The sequence below is a fragment of the Salmo salar genome, chromosome 16 (genome assembly GCF_965601325.2).
Source record: "Salmo salar chromosome 16, fSalSal1, whole genome shotgun sequence".
Classification (NCBI taxonomy): Eukaryota; Metazoa; Chordata; class Actinopteri; order Salmoniformes; family Salmonidae; genus Salmo; species Salmo salar.
The window spans coordinates 46,645,001-46,668,166 of NC_138306.1; the positions used below are offsets into that span (position 1 = coordinate 46,645,001).

A 23,166-nucleotide genomic window follows, 5' to 3' on the forward strand; every position below is an offset into this window, starting at 1 on the left:
AGAGAGAGAGAGAACCATTCAAGATATGAGAGAGAGAGAGAGAGAGAGAACCATTCAAGATATGAGAGAGAGAGAGAGAGAGAGAGAGAACCATTCAAGATATGAGAGAGAGAGAGAGAGAGAGAGAGATAACCATTCAAGATATGAGAGAGAGAGAGAGAGAGAACCATTCAAGATATGAGAGAGAGAGAGAGAGAACCATTCAAGATATGAGAGAGAGAGAGAGAGAGAGAACCATTCAAGATATGAGAGAGAGAGAGAGAGAGAACCATTCAAGATATGAGAGAGAACCATTCAAGATATGAGAGAGAGAGAGAGAGAGAGAACCATTCAAGATATGAGAGAGAGAGAGAGAGAGAACCATTCAAGATATGAGAGAGAGAGAGAGAGAGAACCATTCAAGATATGAGAGAGAGAGAGGAGAACCATTCAAGATATGAGAGAGAGAGAGAGAACCATTCAAGATATGAGAGAGAGAGAGAGAACCATTCAAGATATGAGAGAGAGAGAGAACCATTCAAGATATGAGAGAGAGAGAGAACCATTCAAGATATGAGAGAGAGAGAGAGAGAGAGAGAGAAGAACCATTCAAGATATGAGAGAGAGAGAGAGAGAACCATTCAAGATATGAGAGAGAGAGAGAGAGAGCCATTCAAGATATGAGAGAGAGAGAGAGAGAGAGAGAGAGAGAGAGCGCATTCAAGATATGAGAGAGAGAGAGAGAGCCATTCAAGATATGAGAGAGAGAGAGAGAGCCATTCAAGATATGAGAGAGAGAGAGCCGCTCTACTAGACCTGGCCCATCACAACACAGCTCTGATCACGACTTCAGTGTCGGACAGAACACTGTCCTTCAGAGAAGTACACCACATGATGCAGTCCACACCATGTATCATTCAGATCATCAGCCTACATATGCTGAGGTAACCTCTGGCAAAAGACACCTAGAACAATCAGAGATAGGAGAAGTGCGCCAACTACTGCAACTAATATGCAGACTACTGAGCTAGACAGACTTTAATTCTCACACACACACACACACACACCACACACACACACACACACAGGGTTGCAGATTGCATTGTACTTATTTTTCATGCAATCTTATTCCATTCTTATTCATTTGTTTACAACTATTCTTAATTGTATTGGCACCGGTATTATAGTAATGTATGTATGTATGTATGTATGTATGTATGTATGTATGTATGTATGTATGTATGTATGCATGTATATTATTATTATTTATTTTTTTCAATGTACTTTACTCAAACCAGTGAATATCACTTATTATAAATGAGATCATTAACTATCAGCTCTTGGAATATCCAGGGACTATACTCTTCACATTTTGGTTATAAAACAACAAATCCAGAATTGATTAAAAACATCAAGGGACAGGACATCATAATCCTACTGGAAACATGGTGTCGTGGAGACATAGATACTCAGTGTCCCTCAGGCTTTAGAGAAAGTTTACTACCATCAATCAAACATAAAAATGTTAAACGGGGCCGAGACTCAGGTGGAATCATCATTTGGCATAAGCAGGACTTAGCACTGAATGAAATGAAAAAAGGTACCAGTCACATTTGGCTAAAACTTAACAAAGGTACAATCTACTGTGACAATGATGTATACATATGTGCAGCTTATGCTCCTCCTTCAGATTCACCATATTATGATGATCAGTTTTTCCACAATCTCCACACAGAAATCATTACATTTCAGGCAGAGGGTAAAGTGCTTCTTTGTGGAGATTTCAATGCAAGAACAGGTTCTGAGCCTGACTACACTGATGAGGGAGGTAACCACCACATATGTGGACACCCCTCCTTGTACAGTAACCCTATTATACATAATATAAACAGTCCTGACCAAATACTGAACAAAAATGGGAAGGAGTTAGTGAATCTCTGTCGAGCCTTAGGCCTGTGCATGTTTAATGGTAGAATCAGATGGGACTCTTTAGGTCGGTTTACTTACTGCTCAGCTCTTTGGACACATGTAGTCAATTATGCCATCACTGACATTGACCCCTCCTCCATTAGTGCATTCACTGTCAGACCACAGACACCATTGTCAGATCACAGTCAGATCAACGTGTTTTTGAAGAAATTAACCAGCAATACTCATAAAAAATATTAACTCTACATGAACCAATCGTACAGATTTGCTCCAAACAGTGCAGAGAAGTTCATTGAAACATTGAAAATTAAATTATGAACTCTATACAGGTCTTTAATAACTCACAATACCAAAACAATAAAGAAGGTGTCAATTTGGCTACTCAAAACATCAACTGCATATTCCAAAAAGCAGCATCGAAAGCAAATTTGAGAAAACCAAAGAAATGCAACCTCAGAAACAAAAAACAAAATGTTTCTGATAAATGGTTTGATAATGAATGTAAAACAATTAGAAAACACCTAAGACAAATGTCAAATGAAAAACATAAGCAGCAAAACAACCCAGAGCTACGATATGAATATTTTGAAACTCTGAAACAGTATAAACAAACACTGAAACGCAAGAAATTGAATTATACCAACAAGACACTTGATGAAATTGAAAACGCAATTGACCAAAATCAGTTCTGGGACATGTGGGACAATTTAAGCACAACAAAGCCACAGGAATTAGCCATACAAGATGTAGGAATTTGGAAAACTTATTTTGATAATCTATACAAAAACATCCCACAAAAAGACTTACAACAGAACCAATTAGAAATTAAAGAAAAATTGAACATCCTTGAATCAGTCATTAAAAACAACCAAAATCCATTAGATTACCCAATAACCCAACAAGAACTAAATGAAAAGCTCAAATCGATTAAATCAAAGAAGGCTTGTGGTCTAGACAACATCAGAAATGAAATGCTGAAAAACAGCACACCTGAGTTGCAAAATGCTATGCTTAAATTGTTCAACATGGTTTTAACTTCTGGTTGCTTCCCTGATGTCTGGAACCAGGGGCTCATCTCCCCTATCCACAAAAGTGGAGACAAATCAGACCCCAATAATTACAGGGGAATTTGCGTAAACAGTAACTTGGGAAAGGTTTTCTGTAGCATTTTGAATTCAAGAATTCAAACCTTTCTTCAAGAAAAAAATGTAATAAGTAAATGTCAAATTGGCTTTCTCCCTAACCATCGCACTACTGACCATATATACACCTTACACACACTAATTAATAAACACGTCCACCAAAAAAGAGGGCAAAATCTTTGCTTGCTTTATTGACTTTAAAAAAGCATTTGATTCTATTTGGCATGAAGGGCTATTCTACAAAATTCTCCAAAGTGGGCTTGGTGGTAAGGTGTATGACTTAATAAAATGTATGTACACAGAAAATAAATGTGCAATAAAAATCAAAAACCAAAGAACAGAATTATTTTCACAATGTCGAGGTGTGAGACAAGGCTGCAGTTTGAGTCCAAACCTTTTCAACATTTAAATCAATGAATTAGCAGACATGTTGGACCATTCTCCAGCCCCAGGACTCACACTATTTGACACAGAGGTGAAATACCTGCTATATGCTGATGACTTGGTACTTCTATCACCAACCAAAGAAGGTCTTCAACAAAACATTAATATTCTAGAGCAATATTGCCATAATTGGGCCCTGGCAGTAAATTTCCAAAAAACGAAAATCATGATTTTCCAAAAGAAAACCAGATGTCAGAAACACAAATATAAATTCACCCTGAACAACACCATCATTGAAAACACTAAAAATTACACCTACCTTGGTCTGACCATATCTGCATCGGGAAACTTTAATATGGCAGTGAATGCACTCAAAGAAAAAGCCCGCAGAACATTGTATGCAATAAAAATGAAATTATTCAAAATCAACATCCCAATTAGAATTTGGACCAAAATATTTGACAGTGTAATCCTACCAATAGCTCTTTACGGAAGTGAGGTTTGGGGGCCACTCAATAAACTGGACTTTAAAATGTGGGACAAACATCCAATTGAAGCCCTACATGCAGAATTCTGTCGGAAAATCCTACAAGTCCAGAGAAATACACCAACTAATGCATGTAGGGCAGAATTGGGCCGCTTTCCAGTAATAATGAAAATACAGAAAAGATCATTAAAATTTTGGCTACATCTAAATTCAAGTCCAAATTCAAGTCTGCAATTTAAAGCACTCCAAACCCAAGATCTGAGCCCAGAAACGAGCCCTCTCAGTCAGCTGGTGTTGGACCTCACCAACCAAGCTGACACCAGCACTGCTTCAAAAGAAAGAATTCAAATAAACAAAATCATGAACCAATCAAAGGACTCATATTTACAACATTGGAAAAACGAAACAAAATCCCAAAGCCAACTAAATTGCTATCTGACCCTAAACAGAGAATATGAATTGGCTGATTATCTCTACTCTGTCAGAGATACGAAGCAGAGACAGATCCTTACCAAGTACAGGCTGAGTGACCACCGATTGGCAATAGAAACCGGCAGACATAAAAAGACATGGCTACCCAAAGAGGAGCGTGTATGTGGTCACTGCACGACAGGGGAGGTAGAGACAGAGATGCACTTTCTCCTTTACTGTGATAAATATTCCTCACAAAGAGATTCCTTATTCACAGAAATGACTACATTTATTCCAAATTTGAATTTATTAAACCCAGAGGAAAAACTGAAAATACTCATGGGCGAAGGAGCAATGGCTCCTCTTGCAGCCAAATATGCATTTGCCTGACATAGCCTGAGGGACACTGAATAATAACATCTGCATAGTAAACAGTAACTTACTTATTATTACTATTATTGTTATTACTGTTATTTCTATTATTATTGTTGTTTATCATTCCAAATAGTAGTTGTAGTACTGATGTAATGGTGAAGATGACCGTTATTTAGTTATAGATTCATTTTCCATATTTAGACTTTTATACTTATTGCATTCTACTATTTTATTGTTATTATTTTTAATTTTGTATTATTATTAACTGCCATTTTATATTATTATATACATTGTTGCTTTGGCAATATTAACACAATGTTTTTCATGCCAATAAAGCAGCGAGAGAGCGAGAGCGAGAGAGCGAGAGAGCGAGAGAGAGAGAACCATTCAAGATGAGAGAGAGAAAGCACCATTCAAGATGAGAGAGAGAAAGCACCATTCAAGATGAGAGAGAGAAAGCACCATTCAAGATGAGAGAGAGAGAGAGAGAAAGCACCATTCAAGATGAGGGAGAGAGAGAGAGAGAGAGAGAAAGCACCATTCAAGATGAGGGAGAGAGAGAGAAAGCACCATTCAAGATGAGGGAGAGAGAGAGAGAGAGAGAGAGAAAGCACCATTCAAGATGAGGGAGAGAGAGAGAGAGAGAGAGAGAGAAAGCACCATTCAAGATGAGGGAGAGAGAGAGAGAGAGAGAGAGAAAGCACCATTCAAGATGAGGGAGAGAGAGAGAGAGAGAGAGAGAGAGAGAGAAAGCACCATTCAAGATGAGGGAGAGAGAGAGAGAAAGCACCATTCAAGATGAGGGAGAGAGAGAGAGAAAGCACCATTCAAGATGAGGGAGAGAGAGAGAGAGAGAAAGCACCATTCAAGATGAGGGAGAGAGAGAGAGCGAGAAAGCACCATTCAAGATGAGGGAGAGAGCGAGAAAGCACCATTCAAGATGAGGGAGAGAGCGAGAGAGACAAAGCACCATTCAAGATGAGGGAGAGAGCGAGAAAGCACCATTCAAGATGATGCCTGTTAAAGCAAGATAAAGCAAGAAGAGAATGAGTGCACTAGACTAGAATGAGGATTGTGAATGGATAAAAAAGGGAGAGTGGTTGAAACTGTTGCTATTAAATATGATATGTTGAGAAATTAATAGAGGCTTGTCCCACAATTCATGAGCAATGGTTGTGACTGTCAGCAGGATGAGGTGGTGTCTGACTGACCTCTGCTGTTGCTCAGGGGTTTCAGGTACTGAGCCAGCTCCTCCACACACTCACTGGCTTCCTCATAGTGGGCTATGTCCTCTGCCCCCGTCACCAAGGTGGTAGGCTGCCGTTTGGGCACCTGGGGAGAGAAAAGAGACACCAAGGTCACAACACACGTTGAAATCCAGCTTACGTTTACAGTGTGTGTGTGTGTGTGCAAAAATAGAGAGACAAATACTTAAATCTATAGCTAGAGGACTCCTGATATCTCCAGGAGTGATATGTATAATTTTAGTCTTAATCTGTTGCTGTCTACTAGTCTTTTTGCTATCTAGGGCCATCTACTTTAAGTGCTGTATGTCTCCCCAGTTGCCTACTTGGTGTATGAACTGCTGACTGCTCATAATTTGCAGATGATTGTTGACATCAACCAGGATTAAGGGGCAGGGAAATTTGTGACTGTTGAGGTTTTGGTGATCAGTGTCAGCGGCGGTCTCGTTGTCAAAACGAAGACCGTTGCCGAAACAAAGAATGTTCTGCAGATTTATTGGAGGAAGGAAAGAGAGGAGGGCTCCACTCCACTCTCACTTGAGTATCTTACGTAGTTATTTTCAGATTCTCATTTTGTAGCTTTGGCAACTGTGAGCATGTGTGTTTTCTATCCCAGTTCGCTCCTCTCCCTGTAGGCATTAGACACTCCCCACCCCTTGGCTGCAACCCTTCTAATTTAATGTACCCTGCGAGCACAACCCATGTGGAATCCTGCACTCCGGCCGAGTCTCTCAGCCTATGCTGCCCTTCAGTCCATTGACTTTTTGGCCCTGACGGAGACATGGATCACCCCAGAGAATACTGCTTCCACAGCTGCGTGCTACACCACTGCTTATAAGTTAGGTATAATTATAAGAAATCTAAGATGTGTCAAATAAATGATATCCAGCTCAGAGCTCCAGCTATGCATTTGGTTTGCTAACTTGCTAGCTAAGTGGCTAGGCGTCAAAAATCTAGCCTCTTGGTTACAGCATTCAATCCTCTCCTGGATCAAGATCCTTGTTGCCTAAATAGTTTTGTGCTTCAATTATTATATTTTTTAAATTATGTGCACATCCGTTAATACTGTATATCCCGGTATGGAACAGAAACAGTACGAAAATGTGGATATCGCCCAACCCTATCGCCCACCAGGGACCCTTTTGAGAGTTCCTCAATGTGCTTGACACATTGATAATCTAACTTTCTAACGATGGCTCACTGCTCTTCATACTTGGCAACTTCCAACCTCCTGACATCTGCCTTTGATTAATTTCTCTCCAACTCTTTCTTTTCCCCTGGATCTCACCCTTTCCCAGTCCCCTCCCACTCACAAGGCAGGCAATACGCTTGACCTCATCTTTACTAGAGGCTGTTCGCTTACTAATCTCACGGCAACCCCCTCCCTCTCCTTCAACTCTAGCCCTCAACCCCTACCCAGATGGTCATGCACCATCTCCACTCTCTCTCCCACTACTCTCCTCTTCTATCCCATCATCTCTCCCATCTGCTACAGTGAGGGAAAAAAGTATTTGATCCCCTGCTGATTTTGTACGTTTGCCCACTGACAAAGAAATGATCCGTCTATAATTTTAATGGTAGGTTTATTTGAACAGTGAGAGACAGAATAACAACAAAGAAATCCAGAAAAACGCATCTCAAAAATGTTATAAATTGATTTGCATTTTAATGAGGGAAATAAGTATTTGACCCCCTCTCAATCAGAAAGATTTCTGGCTCCCAGGTGTCTTTCATACAGGTAACGAGCTGAGATTAGGAGCACACTCTTAAAGAGAGTGCTCCTAATCTCAGCTTGTTACCTGTATAAAAGACACCTGTCCACAGAAGCAATCAGATTCCAAACTCTCCATCATGGCCAAGACCAAAGAGCTCTCCAAGGATGTCAGGGACAAGATTATAGACCTACACAAGACCATCGCCAAGCAGCTTGGTGAGAAGGTGACAACAGTTGGTGCGATTATTCGCAAATGGAAGAAACACAAAAGAACTGCCAATATCCCTCGGCCTGGGGCTCCATGCAAGATCTCACCTCGTGGAGTTGCAATGATCATGAGAATGGTGAGGAATCAGCCCAGAACTACACGGGAGGATCTTGTCAATGATCTCAAGGCAGCTGGGACCATAGTCACCAAGAAAACAATTGGTAACACACTACGCCGAAATCCTGCAGTGCCCGCAAGGTCCCCCTGCTCAAGAAAGCACATATACATGCCCATCTGAAGTTTGCCAATGAACATCTGAATGATTCAGAGGACAATTGGGTGAAAGTGTTGTGGTCAGATGAGACCAAAATTGAGCTCTTTGGCATCAACTCAACTCGCCGTGTTTGGAGGAGGAGGAACGCTGCCTATGACCCCAAGAACACCATCTCCACCGTCAAACATGGAGGTGGAAACATTATGCTTTGGGGGTGTTTTTCTGCTAAGGGGACAGGACAACTTCACCTCATCAAAGGGACGATGGACGGGGCCATGTACTGTCAAATCTTGGGTGAGAACCTCCTTCCCTCAGCCAGGGCATTGAAAATGGGTCGTGGATGGGTATTCCAGCATGACAATGACCCAAAACACACGGCCAAGGCAACAAAGGAGTGGCTCAAGAAGAAGCACATTAAGGTCCTGGAGTGGCCTAGCCAGTCTCCAGACCGTAATCCCATAGAAAATCTGTGGAGGGAGCTGAAGGTTCGAGTTGCCAAACGTCAGCTTCGAAACCTTAATGACTCGGAGATGATCTGCAAAGAGGAGTGGGACAAAATCCCTCCTGAGATGTGTGCAAACCTGGTGGCCAACTACAAGAAACGTCTGACCTCTGTGATTGCCAACAAGGGTTTTGCCACCAAGTACTAAGTCATGTTTTGCAGAGGGGTCAAATACTTATTTCCCTCATTAAAATGCAAATCAATTGATAACATTTTTGACATGCGTTTTTCTGGATTTTTTTGTTATTCTGTCTCTCACTGTTCAAATAAACCTACCATTACAATTATAGACTGATCATTTTTGTCAGTGGGCAAACGTACAAAATCAGCAGGGGATCAAATACTTTTTCCCCCCCTCACTGTAAATCCTTCTCCCGCATGTCTCCTGATTCTGCCTCGTCAACCCTACCATCTTCCCTTTCCGCATCCTATGACTCGCAATCTCCCCTTTCCTCCTGGCCAGCTCGGCCCTCCCCTACTGCTCCATGGTGACTCACTGCAAGCTTACAGAACAGAGCTGCGGGTAGCTGAGCGAAAATGGAGGAAAATTAAACTTCCGGAGGACCCATCCTTTCACTCCCTCCTCCATACCTTATATTCCTCTGTATCCGCTACTGAAGACACTATCACAAAATGTCAAGCTTCTGCCTCTAACCCTAGGAAACCATTTTCCACCTTCTCCCCCAATCATCCACCCCCCTCCCGCTCCCTACGAACAACTGTCAACCGCTTTGAAAAATCCTGCGACTAGTGAGGTCTGGCCGCCCGACAACCTGCCCGCTCGACCCCATCAGCTCCTTCAGACCATCTCTGGAGACCTCCCATTCTTCACTTCCCTCATCACTGTCTGCATTCCTTCTCAAGAAACCAACACTCGACCCCTGACGTCAAAAACAGGCCGGTATCACTTCTTGCTTTTCTTTCCAGAACACTTGTGCGCACCGTCTGACCAGCTCTCTCGCCATCTCTCTCAGAACGATATTCTTGACCCTAACCAGTCAGGCTTCAAGACGGGTCACTCAACCGAGATCGCTCTTCAGTCACAGAGGCTCTCCACAGTGCCAAAACTGACTCTCTCTGTTCTCATCCTCCTAGATCTGCTGCCTTTGACACCGTGAACCATCAGAACCTCCTCTTTACCTCTCAGGGCTGGGCGTATCAAGCTCTACACACTCTTGGATTGCATCCTACCTGGCAGGCAGTTCCTACCAGGTGACGTAGAGAGGATCTGTGTCTGCACCACATACTCTCACTACTGGTGTCCCTCAGGGCTCGGTTCTAGACACTCTCCTTTTCACGCTATTACACACAGTCACTCGGTTGCATCATATCCTCACATGGTCTCTCCTATCATTGCTATGTGGATTGCCCTCAACTACTTTTATCCTTCCCTCTCCTTCTGACACCCAGGTGGCGACATGCATCCACTTGCCTGGCAGATATCTCAGCTTGGATGTCGGTTCACCACCTCAAGCTCAACGTCGACACGACGGAACTGCTCTTCCTTCCGGGGAAGGCCTGCCCGCTCCAAGACCTCTCAATCACAGTTGACACCTCCACGGTGTCCCCCTCCCAGAGTGCAAAGAACCTTGGTGAGACTCTGGACAACACCCTATCGTTCTCTGCAAACATCAAAGCAATGACTCGCTCCTGCAGGTTCATGCTCTACAACATCCGTAGAGTACAACCCTACCGCATACAGGAAGCGCCGCAGGTCCTAATCCAGGCACTTGTCCTCTCCCGTCTGGATTACTGCAACTCGCTGTTGGCTGGGCTCCCCGCTTGTGCCATCAAACCTCTGAAAATTATCCCAAACCGCTGCAGCCCGCCTGGTGTTCAATCTTCCCAAATTCCCTCCTCCGTAGACTCCACTGGCTTCCAGTCAAAGCTCGGATCCACTACAAGGCCATGGTACATGCCTACAGAGCAGCAAGAAGAACTGCCCCTCCCTACCTTAAGGTTCTGCTCTAACCCTACACTTCAACCCAAGTAGTCTGTTCAGCAACCTCTGGTCTCTTGGCCCCCACCCCTACGGGAGGTCAGCTCCCACTCAGCCCAAGCTCTTCTCTGTCCTGGCACCTCAATGGTGAAACCAGCTTCCCCCTGAAGCTAGGGCAGCACAGTCCCTGTCCATCTTCTGAACACATCTGAAATATCCCAAATGGGGAATATAGTGGGATGGTTCAGAACGCTCCTTAAACAATCCATAAAAAGAAGCACAATCCTGAAAATGGCCTCCACAAACATCTGACACATGATCGAATGAACCATCTATTGCAACCTGACAAACAAGTGTAAATGACCCCCCTCACAGATATGTGTGGGGATGGGATAGTATCTAGTAAAACTAGTGCATGCTCTTCAACCGATTGCTGCACTCACCCTCTTGCCCGACTAGCATCGCTACTCTGGACGGTTCTGACCTAGAATATGTGGACAACTACCTAGGTGTTTAAACTCTCCTTCCACGCTCACATTAAGCATCTCCAATCCAAAATTAAATCTAGAATCGGCTTCCTATTTAGCAACAAAGCCTCCTTCACTCATGCTGCCAAACATACCCTCGTAAAACTGACTATCCTACCGATCCTTGACTTCGGCGATGTCATTTACAAAATAGCCCCCAACCCTCTACTCAGCAAACTGGATGCAGTCTATCACAGTGCCATCCGTTTTGTCACCAAAGCCCCATATACTACCCATCACTGCAACTTGTATGCTCTCGTTGGCTGGCCCTCACTACATATTAGTCGCCAAACCCACTGGCTCCATGTCATCTATAAGTCTTTGCTAGGTAAAGCCCCACCTTATCTCAGCTCACTGGTCACCATAGCAACACCCACCCGTAGCACACGCTCCAGCAGGTATATTTCACTGGTCATCCCCAAAGCCAACACTTCCTTTGGATGCCTTTCCTTCCAGTTCGCTGCTGTCAATGACTGGAACGAATTGCAAAAATCACTGAAGCCTTATATCGCCCCCTCTAACTTTAAGCATAGGATGTCAGAGCAGCTTGCCGATCACTGTACCTGTACACAGCCAATCTGTAAATAGCACACCCAACTACCTCATCCCCATATTATTACTTACCCTCTTGCTCTTTTGCACCCCAGTATCTCTACCAGCACATCTATCACTCCAGTGTTAATGCTAAATTGTAATTATTTCACCACTATGGCCTATTTATTGCCTACCTCCCTACATTTGAACACACTATACATAGATTTCTTTTTTTTCCTTATAATTGTGTTATTGACTGTTTGTTTATGTGTAACTCCGTGTTGTTTTTGTTGCACTGCTTTGCTTTATCTTGGCCAGGTCACAGTTGTAAATGAGAACTTGTTCTCAACTGATCTACCTGGTTAAATAAAGGTGAAATAAAATAAATAACCAAAAAATAAGACTTTCTAAGACTTTGGTATCAACAGAAGATTTGTGCGCCAAAGGATTTAGATATTGCCCCAAGAGTCTATCCAGATTGGATATGAATGCCAGGCAATGGGGGTGCATTGTAGCCTGGTTCCAGATATGTGTGGGCGTGACCATAAGAGTTGGTCAGACAGCACAAACAGATCTAGGACTCAGTGTACTGTGCCATCATTTCCCAAAAGCCAGAGTAGAAAACAAGCCATACAAACCAGGAAGTAATTTAGATCCAGTATCTTTTGAACCACTTGATAGGGACAGATCTAGTTTCCCTTTTCCTCATATCAGAGAACTAAATGGCACTCTTGTATGTGTCGTGAGAACACACAAACGTGAAACGTGTGCGTACACACACTAAAAACAAATACACAGGCAGTCTCACACGGTCAGTGGTAAACTAGAACAAGTTGTAGTCTTCCCCTTTCATGTGCTTGTGGATGAAACTGCAATAGTTTGCAGAGAAATCAAATGCAGACCTTTGTGAGCTCCTTTTCAAAGGCTGTTTGTTTGGGATTATGGAGGCAAAAATAACACCAGCCAAATGCTGGTAGATTTTGGCATTGGCTGGGAAATGTCTAAGCTTACCAGCCATATTGGCAGATGGTCACACAGAGCATTTGGGACCTTTAAAAAAATAAAATAAAAAATTCCAAGCCCACATGCAAAAAAAAACATTTGTGTGTGTGTGGGTCAGCCCTGGAAGTGGTGAAAGCAGGGTGGGGTTCAGCATAGGTTCAATATTTGATTCAAACAATAGAGATGAAGACCACTGACACAGGTCTAGAACACACTGAAATCCACTTAGCCCAAAGGCCGCCAGATGGCAATATTGAGTCGTTTCCATCTTACCGACAAACGCATTGTATGCAGCTGGCAATACACTAGTATCCCCTGTGGACCGGATCGTACCTAAAACATTCTCCATTCAGGCTGCAAAGCCATTGACTTCCCCCTTAACTAGATTTAAAAAAATGGCAAGAAAGCACGGGGGGAATATACATACCTTCTTTATGAAATACAATTTTCCACAACCATGCTAAAGTGTATCAGGAAGTTGCATTACCCACTATCATGGCGGTGGAAAATGGTGCTTTTCACTGAGGAGTGACTTCCGTCTGGCCACTCCCCCATAAAGGCCTGACTGGTGGAGTGCTGCAGAGATGGGAGAACCTTCCAGAAGGACAACCATCTCCACAGAGGAACTCTGGAGCTGTCAGAGTAACCATCGGGTTTTTGGTCACCACCCTGACCAAGGCCATTCTCCCCCGATTGCTCAGTTTAGACAGGCGGCCAGCTCTAGGAAGAGTCTTGGTGGTTTCAAACTTCCATTGAAGAATGATGGAGGCCACTGTGTTCTTGGAGACCTTCAATGCTGCAGAAGTGTTTTGGTACCCTTCCCCAGATCTGTGCCTCGACACAATCCTGTCTCTGAGCTCTACGGACAACTCCTTCGACCTCATGGCTTGGTTTCTGCTCTGACATGCACTGTCAACTGTGGGACCTTATATAGACAGGTGTGTGCCTTTCCAAATCATGTCCAATCAATTGAATTTACAACAGGTGGACTCCAATCTAGTTGTAGAAACATCTCAAGGATGAGAAATGGAAACAGGATGCACCCGAGATGAATTTCAAGTCTCATAGCAAAGGGTCTGAATAATTATGTAAATAAAGTAGTTTTTTTATGTTTAATACATTTCCTAAAAGTTCTAAAAAACAGTTTTCACTTTGTCATTATGGGGTATTGTGTGTAGATTGAAGGAAAACATTCTAATAAATTTTAGAATAAGGCTGTAACGTAACAAAATGTGATGAAAGTCAAGGGGTCTGAATATTTTCCAAATGCACTGTATTATCTCAACTACCTCGTAACCCTGCACATTGACTCGGTACCCCTTGTGTATATAGCCTTGTTATTGTTATTTGTGTTACTATTTTTATTAGCAAATTTTCTTACTTTTTTTAAACTGCATTGTTGGGAAAGTGCTTGTAAGTATTTCACAGTAAAAGTATACACCCGTTGTATAGCCTTGCCTAGCGTCTCACCTGAGTAGTACCAACCTAGCTTAACCTAGCGTCTGTCTCACCTGTCCTCCCACCAGCTGCAGCAGGGCTGTGTTGACTGGCAGCAGCTCAATGTCGGTGGCGATAGCCGTCTGGTCGAAGGGGCAGGCCTTGCGATGCAGCTTGTTCAGGCACATCTTACAGACAGTGTGGCCACAGCCCAGGCTGATGGGCTTGCGGAGGCTCTCCTCGAACAGCTGGGTGCAGATGGGACACAGCAGGAATTCCGTCCATTGCGGCGCTTGCACAGGCATCGTCACCCACGGAGGTCTCTGGGGGAAGCACTGTAGCTTTGACGGACGCTTTCTTTTTCAAAGAAAGGTAGATCCTTCAGTGTGTTGTCGCGTGGGGTTTGTTTTCTTTTCGAAAAAAACTGAGTGATGCAAAAGATCTGACAGATTCCAATGTAATAAAATAAAACTATTCCGAACATCAACTTTCGTCTAAATGTTCAGACATTATGAACACTCAGTATGTGGTATGACCTGAAAGACAAAGTGAAACAGAACAATAAGCATTTCAACTGCATACACCAAACGGGAAACAGATTAAACATGTGGGAAGAAAAAACATCAACATTTGCTTAACTACCCAACTATGTTCTGAACTTGATTCACCTGGCTGCCCTTCCAGTAAAAGGACAAAACCAGCAGGATGTCAATAAACGGCCCGATTTGTCTTCACACTGGGGTCAGGGAGTGTTGGGGTGTTCCCTGCCCCAGTAGCAGTGTTCATTAAATGCCAGAAGGCTGATTATTTACTTGAACTGGCTATTTTAGGACCCTCCCTAGTCCAATAACAAGCACTCATCTGAAAACAGGAAGTTTGGGGTTTCAATGGGGAGTAACAGCATCTTGTTGCTGCATAAGAACAGGTTACTATAACTGAATGTCCACATTTCAGCTCCAGCAAGTGAACATCTAGGCTAGATGTTCAACCTGGCCTCAGGGCAATTCGGAAGATTTGGTACGTAAATCTGTTCGCCTTCATTTAGTATGACACATTACGAATGGAATAGCAGGTGTACAATATCATACGTCTTACCTGGTCGTACAAAAGCATACGGATTGGATGACATAACTTATCATACATCTTGGAGGATGTGTAGTATTATACACCGAGTGTACAATACATTACGAACACATCTTTCCATGAGACTGACCAGGTGAAACCAAGAGAAAGCGATGATCCCTTATTGATGTCACTTGTTACATCCACTTCAAAAATCAGTGTAGATGAAGGGGAGAAGACAGGTTTAAGAAGGATTTTTAAGCCTCGAGACAAATGAGACATGGATTGTTTATGTGCAAGACAAAATATTTAAGTGTCTTTGAACAGGGTATGGTAGTAGGTGCCAGGCGCACCGGTTTGAGTGTGTCAAGATCTGCAACTCTGCTGGGTTTTTCCACTGTAAACAGTTTCCCCATGTGTATCAAGAATGATCCAACACCCAAAGGACATCCAGCTAACGTGACACAACTGCGGGATTCATGGAGCCAACATGGGCCAGCATTCCTGTGGAATGCTTGACACCTTGTAGCAGGCCCTGATTAATTGAGGCTGTTCTGAGGGCAAAAGCAGGTGCAAATCAACATTAGGAAGGTGTTCCTAATGTTTTGTACACTCGGTACATCTTTCTCTGAAATCTGGTTGCGTTGTAACAAAGGAGAATAACAGGGAGAATTTACGTTGGTGGTTAGGAGAACTAAAACGACAAAGGTTAGGAGAATTTAGGTAAAAGGTTAGGAGAATTACGTTAAAGGACAATTCTGCAACTTTTCAACCTCCTATTCATTATGCTCTTGCATTCGTCTAAATATGTAAAAACAGTACGTTTCTACATTGCCTTCATAAAGTATTCACACACCTTGACTTTCTCCACATTGTGGTGTTAAACAGTAGGATTAAAATTGATTTAATTGTCAACTATCTACACAAAATACTCTAATGAAAGTGGCATAAAAATTAACATTTGTTAAAAAATTTAAATTAAATACTAATATATCTTGATTAGATGAGTATTCAACCCCCTGAGTCAATACATGTTAAAAATCACCTTTGGCTGTGATTACAGCTGTGAGTCTTTCTGGGTAAGCCTCCAAGAGCTTTCCACACCTGGATTGTGCAACATTTGCCCATTACTCTTTTCAAAATTCTTCAAGTTTTGTCAAACTGGTTGTTGATCATTGCTAGACAACCATTTTCAATGCTCGACTGAGGGACGTTACAGATAATTGGGTGGGGTACAGAAATGTCGTCATTAAAAGAAATCATGTTAAACACTATTAAACACTGCAATTTACACTTCTGGTCAAAAGTTGTAGAACACATACTCAGTCAAGTTTTTATTTTTTTAACTATTTTCTACATTGTAGAATAATAGTGAAGACAATGAAACTACGAAATAACACATGGAATCATGTAATAACACAAAACGTTAAACAAATCAAAATATATTTTATATTTGAGATTCCTCAAATAGCCACCCATTGCCTTGATGACAGCTTTGCACACTCTTGGCATTCTCTCAACTAGCTTCACCTGGAATGCTTTTCCAACAGTCTTGAAGGAGTTCCCACATATGCTGAGCACTTGTCTGCTTTTCCTTCACTCTGTGGTCCAACTCATCCCAACCATCTCAATTTGGTTGAGGTCGGTGGATTGTCGAGGCCAGGTCATCTGATGCAGCACTCCATCACTCTCCTTCTTGGTCAAATAGCCCTTACACAGCCTGTAGGTGTGTTGGGTCATTGTCCTGTTGAAAAACAAATGATCGTGGGACTAAGCGCAAACCAGATGGGATGGCGTATCGTTGCAGAATGCTGTGGAAGCCATGCTAGTAAAGTGTGCCTTGAATTCTAAATAAATCCCGACACTGTCACCAGCAAAGCACCCCCACACCATCACACCGTCTCCTCCATGCTTTATGGTAGGAAATACACATGTGGAGATCTTCCGTTCACCCACACCACATCTCACAAAGACACAGCGGTTGGAAAAACAAATCTCCAATTTGGACTACAGACCAAAGGACAAATTTCCACCGGTCTAATGTCCATTGCTCGGGTTTCTTGGCCCAAGCAAGTCTCTTCTTGTTATTGGTGTCCTTTAGTAGTGGTTTCTTTGCTGCAAATCGACCATGAAGGCCTGATTCACACAGCCTCCTCTGAACAGTTGATGTTGAGATGTGTCTGTTACTTGAACTCTGAAGCATTTATTTGGGCTGCAATTTCTGAGGCTGGTAACTCTAATGAACTTATCCTCTGCAGCAGAGGTAACTCTGGGTCTTCCATTCCTGTGGCGGTCCTCATGAGAGCCAGTTTCATCATAGCGCTTGGTTTTTGCGACTGCACTTGAAGAAACGTCTAAATTTCTTGAAAGTTTCCGTATTGACTGACCTTCATGTCTTAAAGTAATGATGGACTGTCATTTTCTTTGCTTATTTGAGCTGTTTTAGCCATAATATGGACTTGGTCTTTTACCAAATAGGGCTTCTTCTGTATACCAACCCTACCTTGTCACAACACAACTGATTGGCTCAAACACATTAACAAGGAAAGAAATTGCACAAATTAACTTTTAAGAAGGCACACCTGTTAATTGAAATGCATTCCAGGTGACTACCTCATGAAGCTGGTTGAGAGAATGCCAAGCATGTGCAAAGCTGTCATCAAGACAAAAAGGTGGCTATTTGAAGACTCTCAAATATAAAATATATTTTCATTTGTTGAACACCTTTTTTGGTTACTACATGATTCCATATGTGTTATTTCATAGTTTTGATGTCTTCACTATTATTCTACAATGTAGAAAATAGTAAAAAGAAATGAAAAACACTTGAATGAGTAGGTGTTCTAAAACTTTTGACCAGTAGTGTATGTAACTAGTTAAGCACATTTTTTTATCCTGAACTTATTTAGGCTTCACATAAGGGGTTGAATACTTAACTCAAGAACTTCCAGCTTTTCATTTTTTTATTAAACTTGTAAAATGTCTAAAAACATGATTCCACTTTGACATTATGGGGTACTGTGTGTAGGCCAGTGCCTTTGAAAGTTGACATTTCAACTTTCAAATGGTACCACAAAGATAGGAGATCCACACATCAGATAATCTTGAGTTGAATTGGAATATTTGTTGTTTTAAATTATACTGACAATCCTCCATAGGAAACCTATTGAAGTCATAGAAATATAGAATAGACATTACCAATTTGTCATTTGACAGTGGGTGGACCGATGATCGTCATTGTGGTAATAATAAGAAATAAAAATGTCAATTCTATTTAAAATTTCAATGGTGTACCAGCAAAATTACAAATGGTCGGAAGGGATAAAAAAGAAAAATCTGAGTTTATGCGTTTTTAGATAATTGACGTTAAAAGGTTAAACATTTCAGAACCTTGATTTAAAAACTTTTCACAAGAAATGATCAAATAGTTTGACAACCCTGTTTGTAAGCTTTTAAATAATATCAAACTCAACCATTTATCTTTTCCAGTGGCATTCAGGTCCAAAAAGTCACTTTCTGACCACCACTTCTGTGGCCAAACATGTATGGAAAGTTCTGTTTACATCAAAAAGGGATACTTTCAAAAGTGAATGCAAATCTATTTAAATTCAAGCACTACATATCAAAGCATGGCGTTTCACATGACTAATATACACAAACCTAATATAGTGTGACTATCATGAAATAACCAAACGAGTCCTCCAATAAATCATTGTGTAATCACACGCCAACTATGAAGCATGTCTGAGCCTGTAGTAGACAAAAACAAACATATGCTGCTACATGCTGTCACCTACTAGTCCATGTCAACTCCCTTTTCCTCTAGAAATTAATAGCAAGAACATCTAAGGATGCCAATACAAAAGTCTGTTGTGTAGGCCTACCTTACAAAAGTAGTGCTCTCAATCGTGACAAAGCAGTCGGTAATGAACCTTGTTCATGACAATGAACAACACTCACAGCAAAAACAAATGAACAATATGAAGGAAATGCATCTGGTACGGCATGCGTAAACAGACAGATCACACTAGTACGGTGCTGGTACTGGTTAGCTAGTATGCAGAGCCAGAAACATTATGCTTCCAGTATTGCTACTTTCTCTCCTGCCATGCCACTGGCTTTTTTTTGCCTGCACTTATCCTTGTATCTGGTTCAAGATGGACATGTGTAATATTCAAATGACATCTTTGTTTGTGCGCCACCACTACCTCTGCCTTCCCTGTCACCGCTGCATAATTTGCTTGTGGCCAGCATAAAAAAAGCCACACCTGATGTCAACAGCAGGTGTCGACGACCTGGGTGGGGATTCCACAGGCTGAAAATAGCCCGGGAGGGGTGGACTAACTGAGTTACCAATCTGAGTAGGGAAGTAGAATAGCTAACAAGCTAACTGTTTACTTATGAGAGGAGAAGGAAACACCCCCACATTGGTGCTGAGATGAGTGGGCCAGGCAGCGGGAGTGTGTTTCCCATAAAGCATGGGAGAGCCTAAGTGCTAGGAATTGGCTGTAATACATGTGATGGAGCAACAGGGGCCTTTCCTCAGTCAGTGATTGAGTCTGACAGACTATAATAATCTACACAGAGATGACGATAAATATCCCTGTGTGTTTCTGGGAAGGTTGACAGATAATGAGGTCATTGTGCCTGGAACTGCTCTGGTACATGGAAATAATAATTCATTCTTATTTCTATGGTAGCCAAAGACTGTAATTTCCTCCAATGCTTCTGGACCAAACAAAAAATGTACCATGTCCACTGCATGTGATCTAACAAAGGGCTTAATAGATGAGTGAATGTACTGCAGCCTTGTCTATAAAATTACAATATTTTAACTTAAAATAGGGCAAATAAGGCCAACTTCCATACAAACATTCCAGTGACGTTAATGTAAGATCAGGTACAAAAGTTTGAATTGTGTGGACCTTTGAGGACTTTATTTTCATCTGATAAGTGTCTGCTAAATTACAAAAATGTAAATGAATGTAATAAGACCGAGGCCCCGTCTCTTAACCAGAGTGACTAACAGTTAGTGCATTCATCTTAAAATAGCTTGGTAGGACAACTACACCAAAGTCATAGTAAGTACATTTTTCCTCAATAAAGTAGCTATCAGCAAAGTCACAGCAAGTAAGAAAAAAATTAAAAATAAATAAAAGTGTTAGTTCAGGAAAGGCATTCTTAATAAAAAAAATATTGAATACATTAACACCTGACTTCCCCTGACAGTCTGGCTGTGATTGACTTGCCTCGTTATTTTATTGTTACTTTTTACTTTAGTCTATTTAGTAAATCTTTTCTTAACTCTATTTCTTGAACTGCATTGTTGGTTAAGGGCTTGTAAGTAAGCATTTCACGGGTAAGGTCTAAACCTGTTATATTCCGCACATGTGACAAATATCATTTGATTTGATAGCCTGGCCTACATACTGTGTGGTTACATTTTACACCCTCTCCCCATATTCAAAATGCCATGCAAATAATGCTGCTGTGACACTGACAGAGTAATGTTGACTAGCTGTCCATATACTTGTCCTTATATAGCCATTTCACCAAGACAGAAGACTAACTGTTGAACTTTGTGATTTGCTATCCGATTGACTGTTTAATATCCAATGACTCCATGACCGTATCAGTCTCAAATAAAGTTTAGTAAGGCCTAAATCCTAAAGAGAACTGTAGCCACAGCAGACATACACTCATGATAAGGATGCAGATGAAAACACTCACAGCTAACATGAGTAAACAATTGTGGTCACCCCACTTGTTTTGGTAAAAAGCTGAGGGATAGGCCTGAAGAAATGTAACCACTCTCAAATTCATAAAACAGATCCCTGACCATCCAAGATATCAACATTATGTTTTAAACATGTTGAGGCTATACAGTGTTTGTGTACATTTACAATGTTTACAAACATTGGAGTAAAACACACTTATATTCTGGGCTCTGATGAAGTTTGACAGTTGAACTAAGCTCATGAGGCATTTATAAAAAGTTTTCTTCAAGAATCAAGGGGTATAAATCATTAAAGTATAAGTCAAAAATGGATGTAACAACTGCAGATTTCCTCTTTAATGATGACTCATAACACTAGAAGGAACTGTACCATCCTTACACAACCACTAGTCACAGGCCTAATGATTTCCCTACACTAATCAATCAATTCAATGTAGAATATATGTGATGTATTTTACCATTGTATCATCAAAACCACTTACTAGGTTTGCATAACATGTAATGAGCAGTAAAGCATTAGCTATAAGTAACATATGCAGTTGCGTTTTTGTTTAGTTTCAATGTTCCCTTGTCATGCTGTTGGGTACATGAATCCAACGTCAACCTGCAAACCAAGTTTGATTGAATATCATGGGGCGCATCCACAAGCTATGTTTTCCACTTTCACAGCAGAATTATTAAATATTGTAGTTGTTATTAGGCCTCTGAAACTTATAAGCATCCATAAACATAAGAAAAAAACGTATCACTACGAAGTGCAACGTAAGCAATGCTAGAGAGCTAGATGCAAAATGTAGTTAGTAGTAGCTAACCTGCTAGCTGCTAGGCTAATACTTCAAAGTAGGCTTGCCAGCTAACATGAGTTTGCTTCGTCCGTCTCGTTGCGGGACGAAGCAAACGTTACCCAAACTAAAATCCAAAAGCATCATTTGTCAAATGCCCTGAACCTAGCTAGCTAGTTATACCGGTTTGTCTAACTAACGTTAGCTACTGGTAATGTGTTCTTTAGCATAACTATTAGTTACAGTGCTAATTTAGCTAGTCAATACAAATTAAGTGGACATTGTTAACATTAGCTAGAATAGCTAGCCAACGTAAGCAAGCTATCATAAATTGACACAGCTAACGAAATATAGACCAGTTAGGTAGCTAACGTTAGCTAGTTATCAGAAACAAAAACAATTAGTTAGCTAGCTACATTATTTTTATTTTATAAAGCTAGCTAGCCAGCTACACTTGACGGCTAGCATGGTTAGCTACCTAACATAACAGCTAGCTAGAAAACGTTAGCTGTACATTTGTCGCAAAAATAAAACCTGTCGAACACAATCCGACCTTATCTAGATAGCTAGCCGTTTATAACTTTTGTAGAACCACCAGCATATACTTACAATTTCCAAATAAATGCCATCAACCTTGAGCTGTTTTTATGATAGCTAATATTGTTGTATTTCGTCGGTCGCCATGTCGACCACGTAGCTGGAGCCTGGCAGTGGCAGTAATGAGCTAACTAGGTGGCTAGCTTTTAGCTAGGCTGTGTATGTCACAGCAGCACACTATGCAAAGCTGCAAGCAAGACATACAAAAATAGCAACACATCGGCAGGTAACTATAATACAATTTCTCAGAAGAAAAGGCTTGGTGGTTTACTTTACTTTACATAATTTTTTTAATAGCACATGCATATCACTTTTATTGTACATAATATGCGGTACGCTGATTGGTTTTTAGCAGAGCCATGTATAGTCAGTCCATCCTACTCCCAGTCTCCAGAGACATAACACCATTGAAATAATTTGAATCATGTTGCTTTTGTTGTTTTTGCCATGTCCTCCCCACTTTTTTCCACGAATTGGTATTTTGACCAATCACATTAGATCTTTTCACATCTGCTCTTTTTTAGAGCTGAACTGATTGGTCAAACAAAATATCAGAATTTGGCTGCCTGTCTAAACGCAGCAGCAGTTACTTATTATACACATCAGCATACATTATTAGAATACCACCGAGTTACATAATCGTGGGGTTTTTATATGGCTATATGGTTACTATTTGTAGCCATTAAAAAGGTCTCAGCAGTTGGAGGTGGGAGACACTTTGAAATGTGCATCAAGTAGTCAGTGGAGCTTGATGGTATTTCTTTGCTTGGTACCAATATGTGTAAACATCTGACACTACTATTGATCATGGTCAGCATTAGTCACTCTGGCATATCTGATGAAGTATACTTCTATTGAACTTGTTTGCTACTGTTGTCACACTTAGTTTTATATATACTG

The 23,166-nt window shown here is 41.3% G+C and overlaps 1 protein-coding gene across 3 annotated transcripts in view; it reads right to left on the bottom strand.

Annotated features, from left to right (window-relative positions):
• LOC106573951 (roquin-1) overlaps positions 1-22,710 on the bottom strand; it is an 81,928-nt gene extending 59,218 nt beyond the window's left edge. Inside the window, exons 1-3 of one of the 3 annotated variants that reach the window (XM_045697315.2) lie at positions 22,279-22,710; positions 14,163-14,624; positions 5,919-6,039 (exon numbers count right to left, since the gene is read on the bottom strand). In XM_045697315.2, the coding sequence (XP_045553271.1) occupies positions 5,919-6,039; positions 14,163-14,393 (352 nt within the window). In that variant the 5' untranslated portion in view covers positions 14,394-14,624; positions 22,279-22,710. The remainder of the gene's footprint in view (positions 1-5,918; positions 6,040-14,162; positions 14,625-22,278) is intronic. The other 2 variants (XM_014149430.3, XM_014149432.3) reach the window with 2 other exon arrangements.
• Positions 22,711-23,166: the final 456 nt, after the last annotated feature.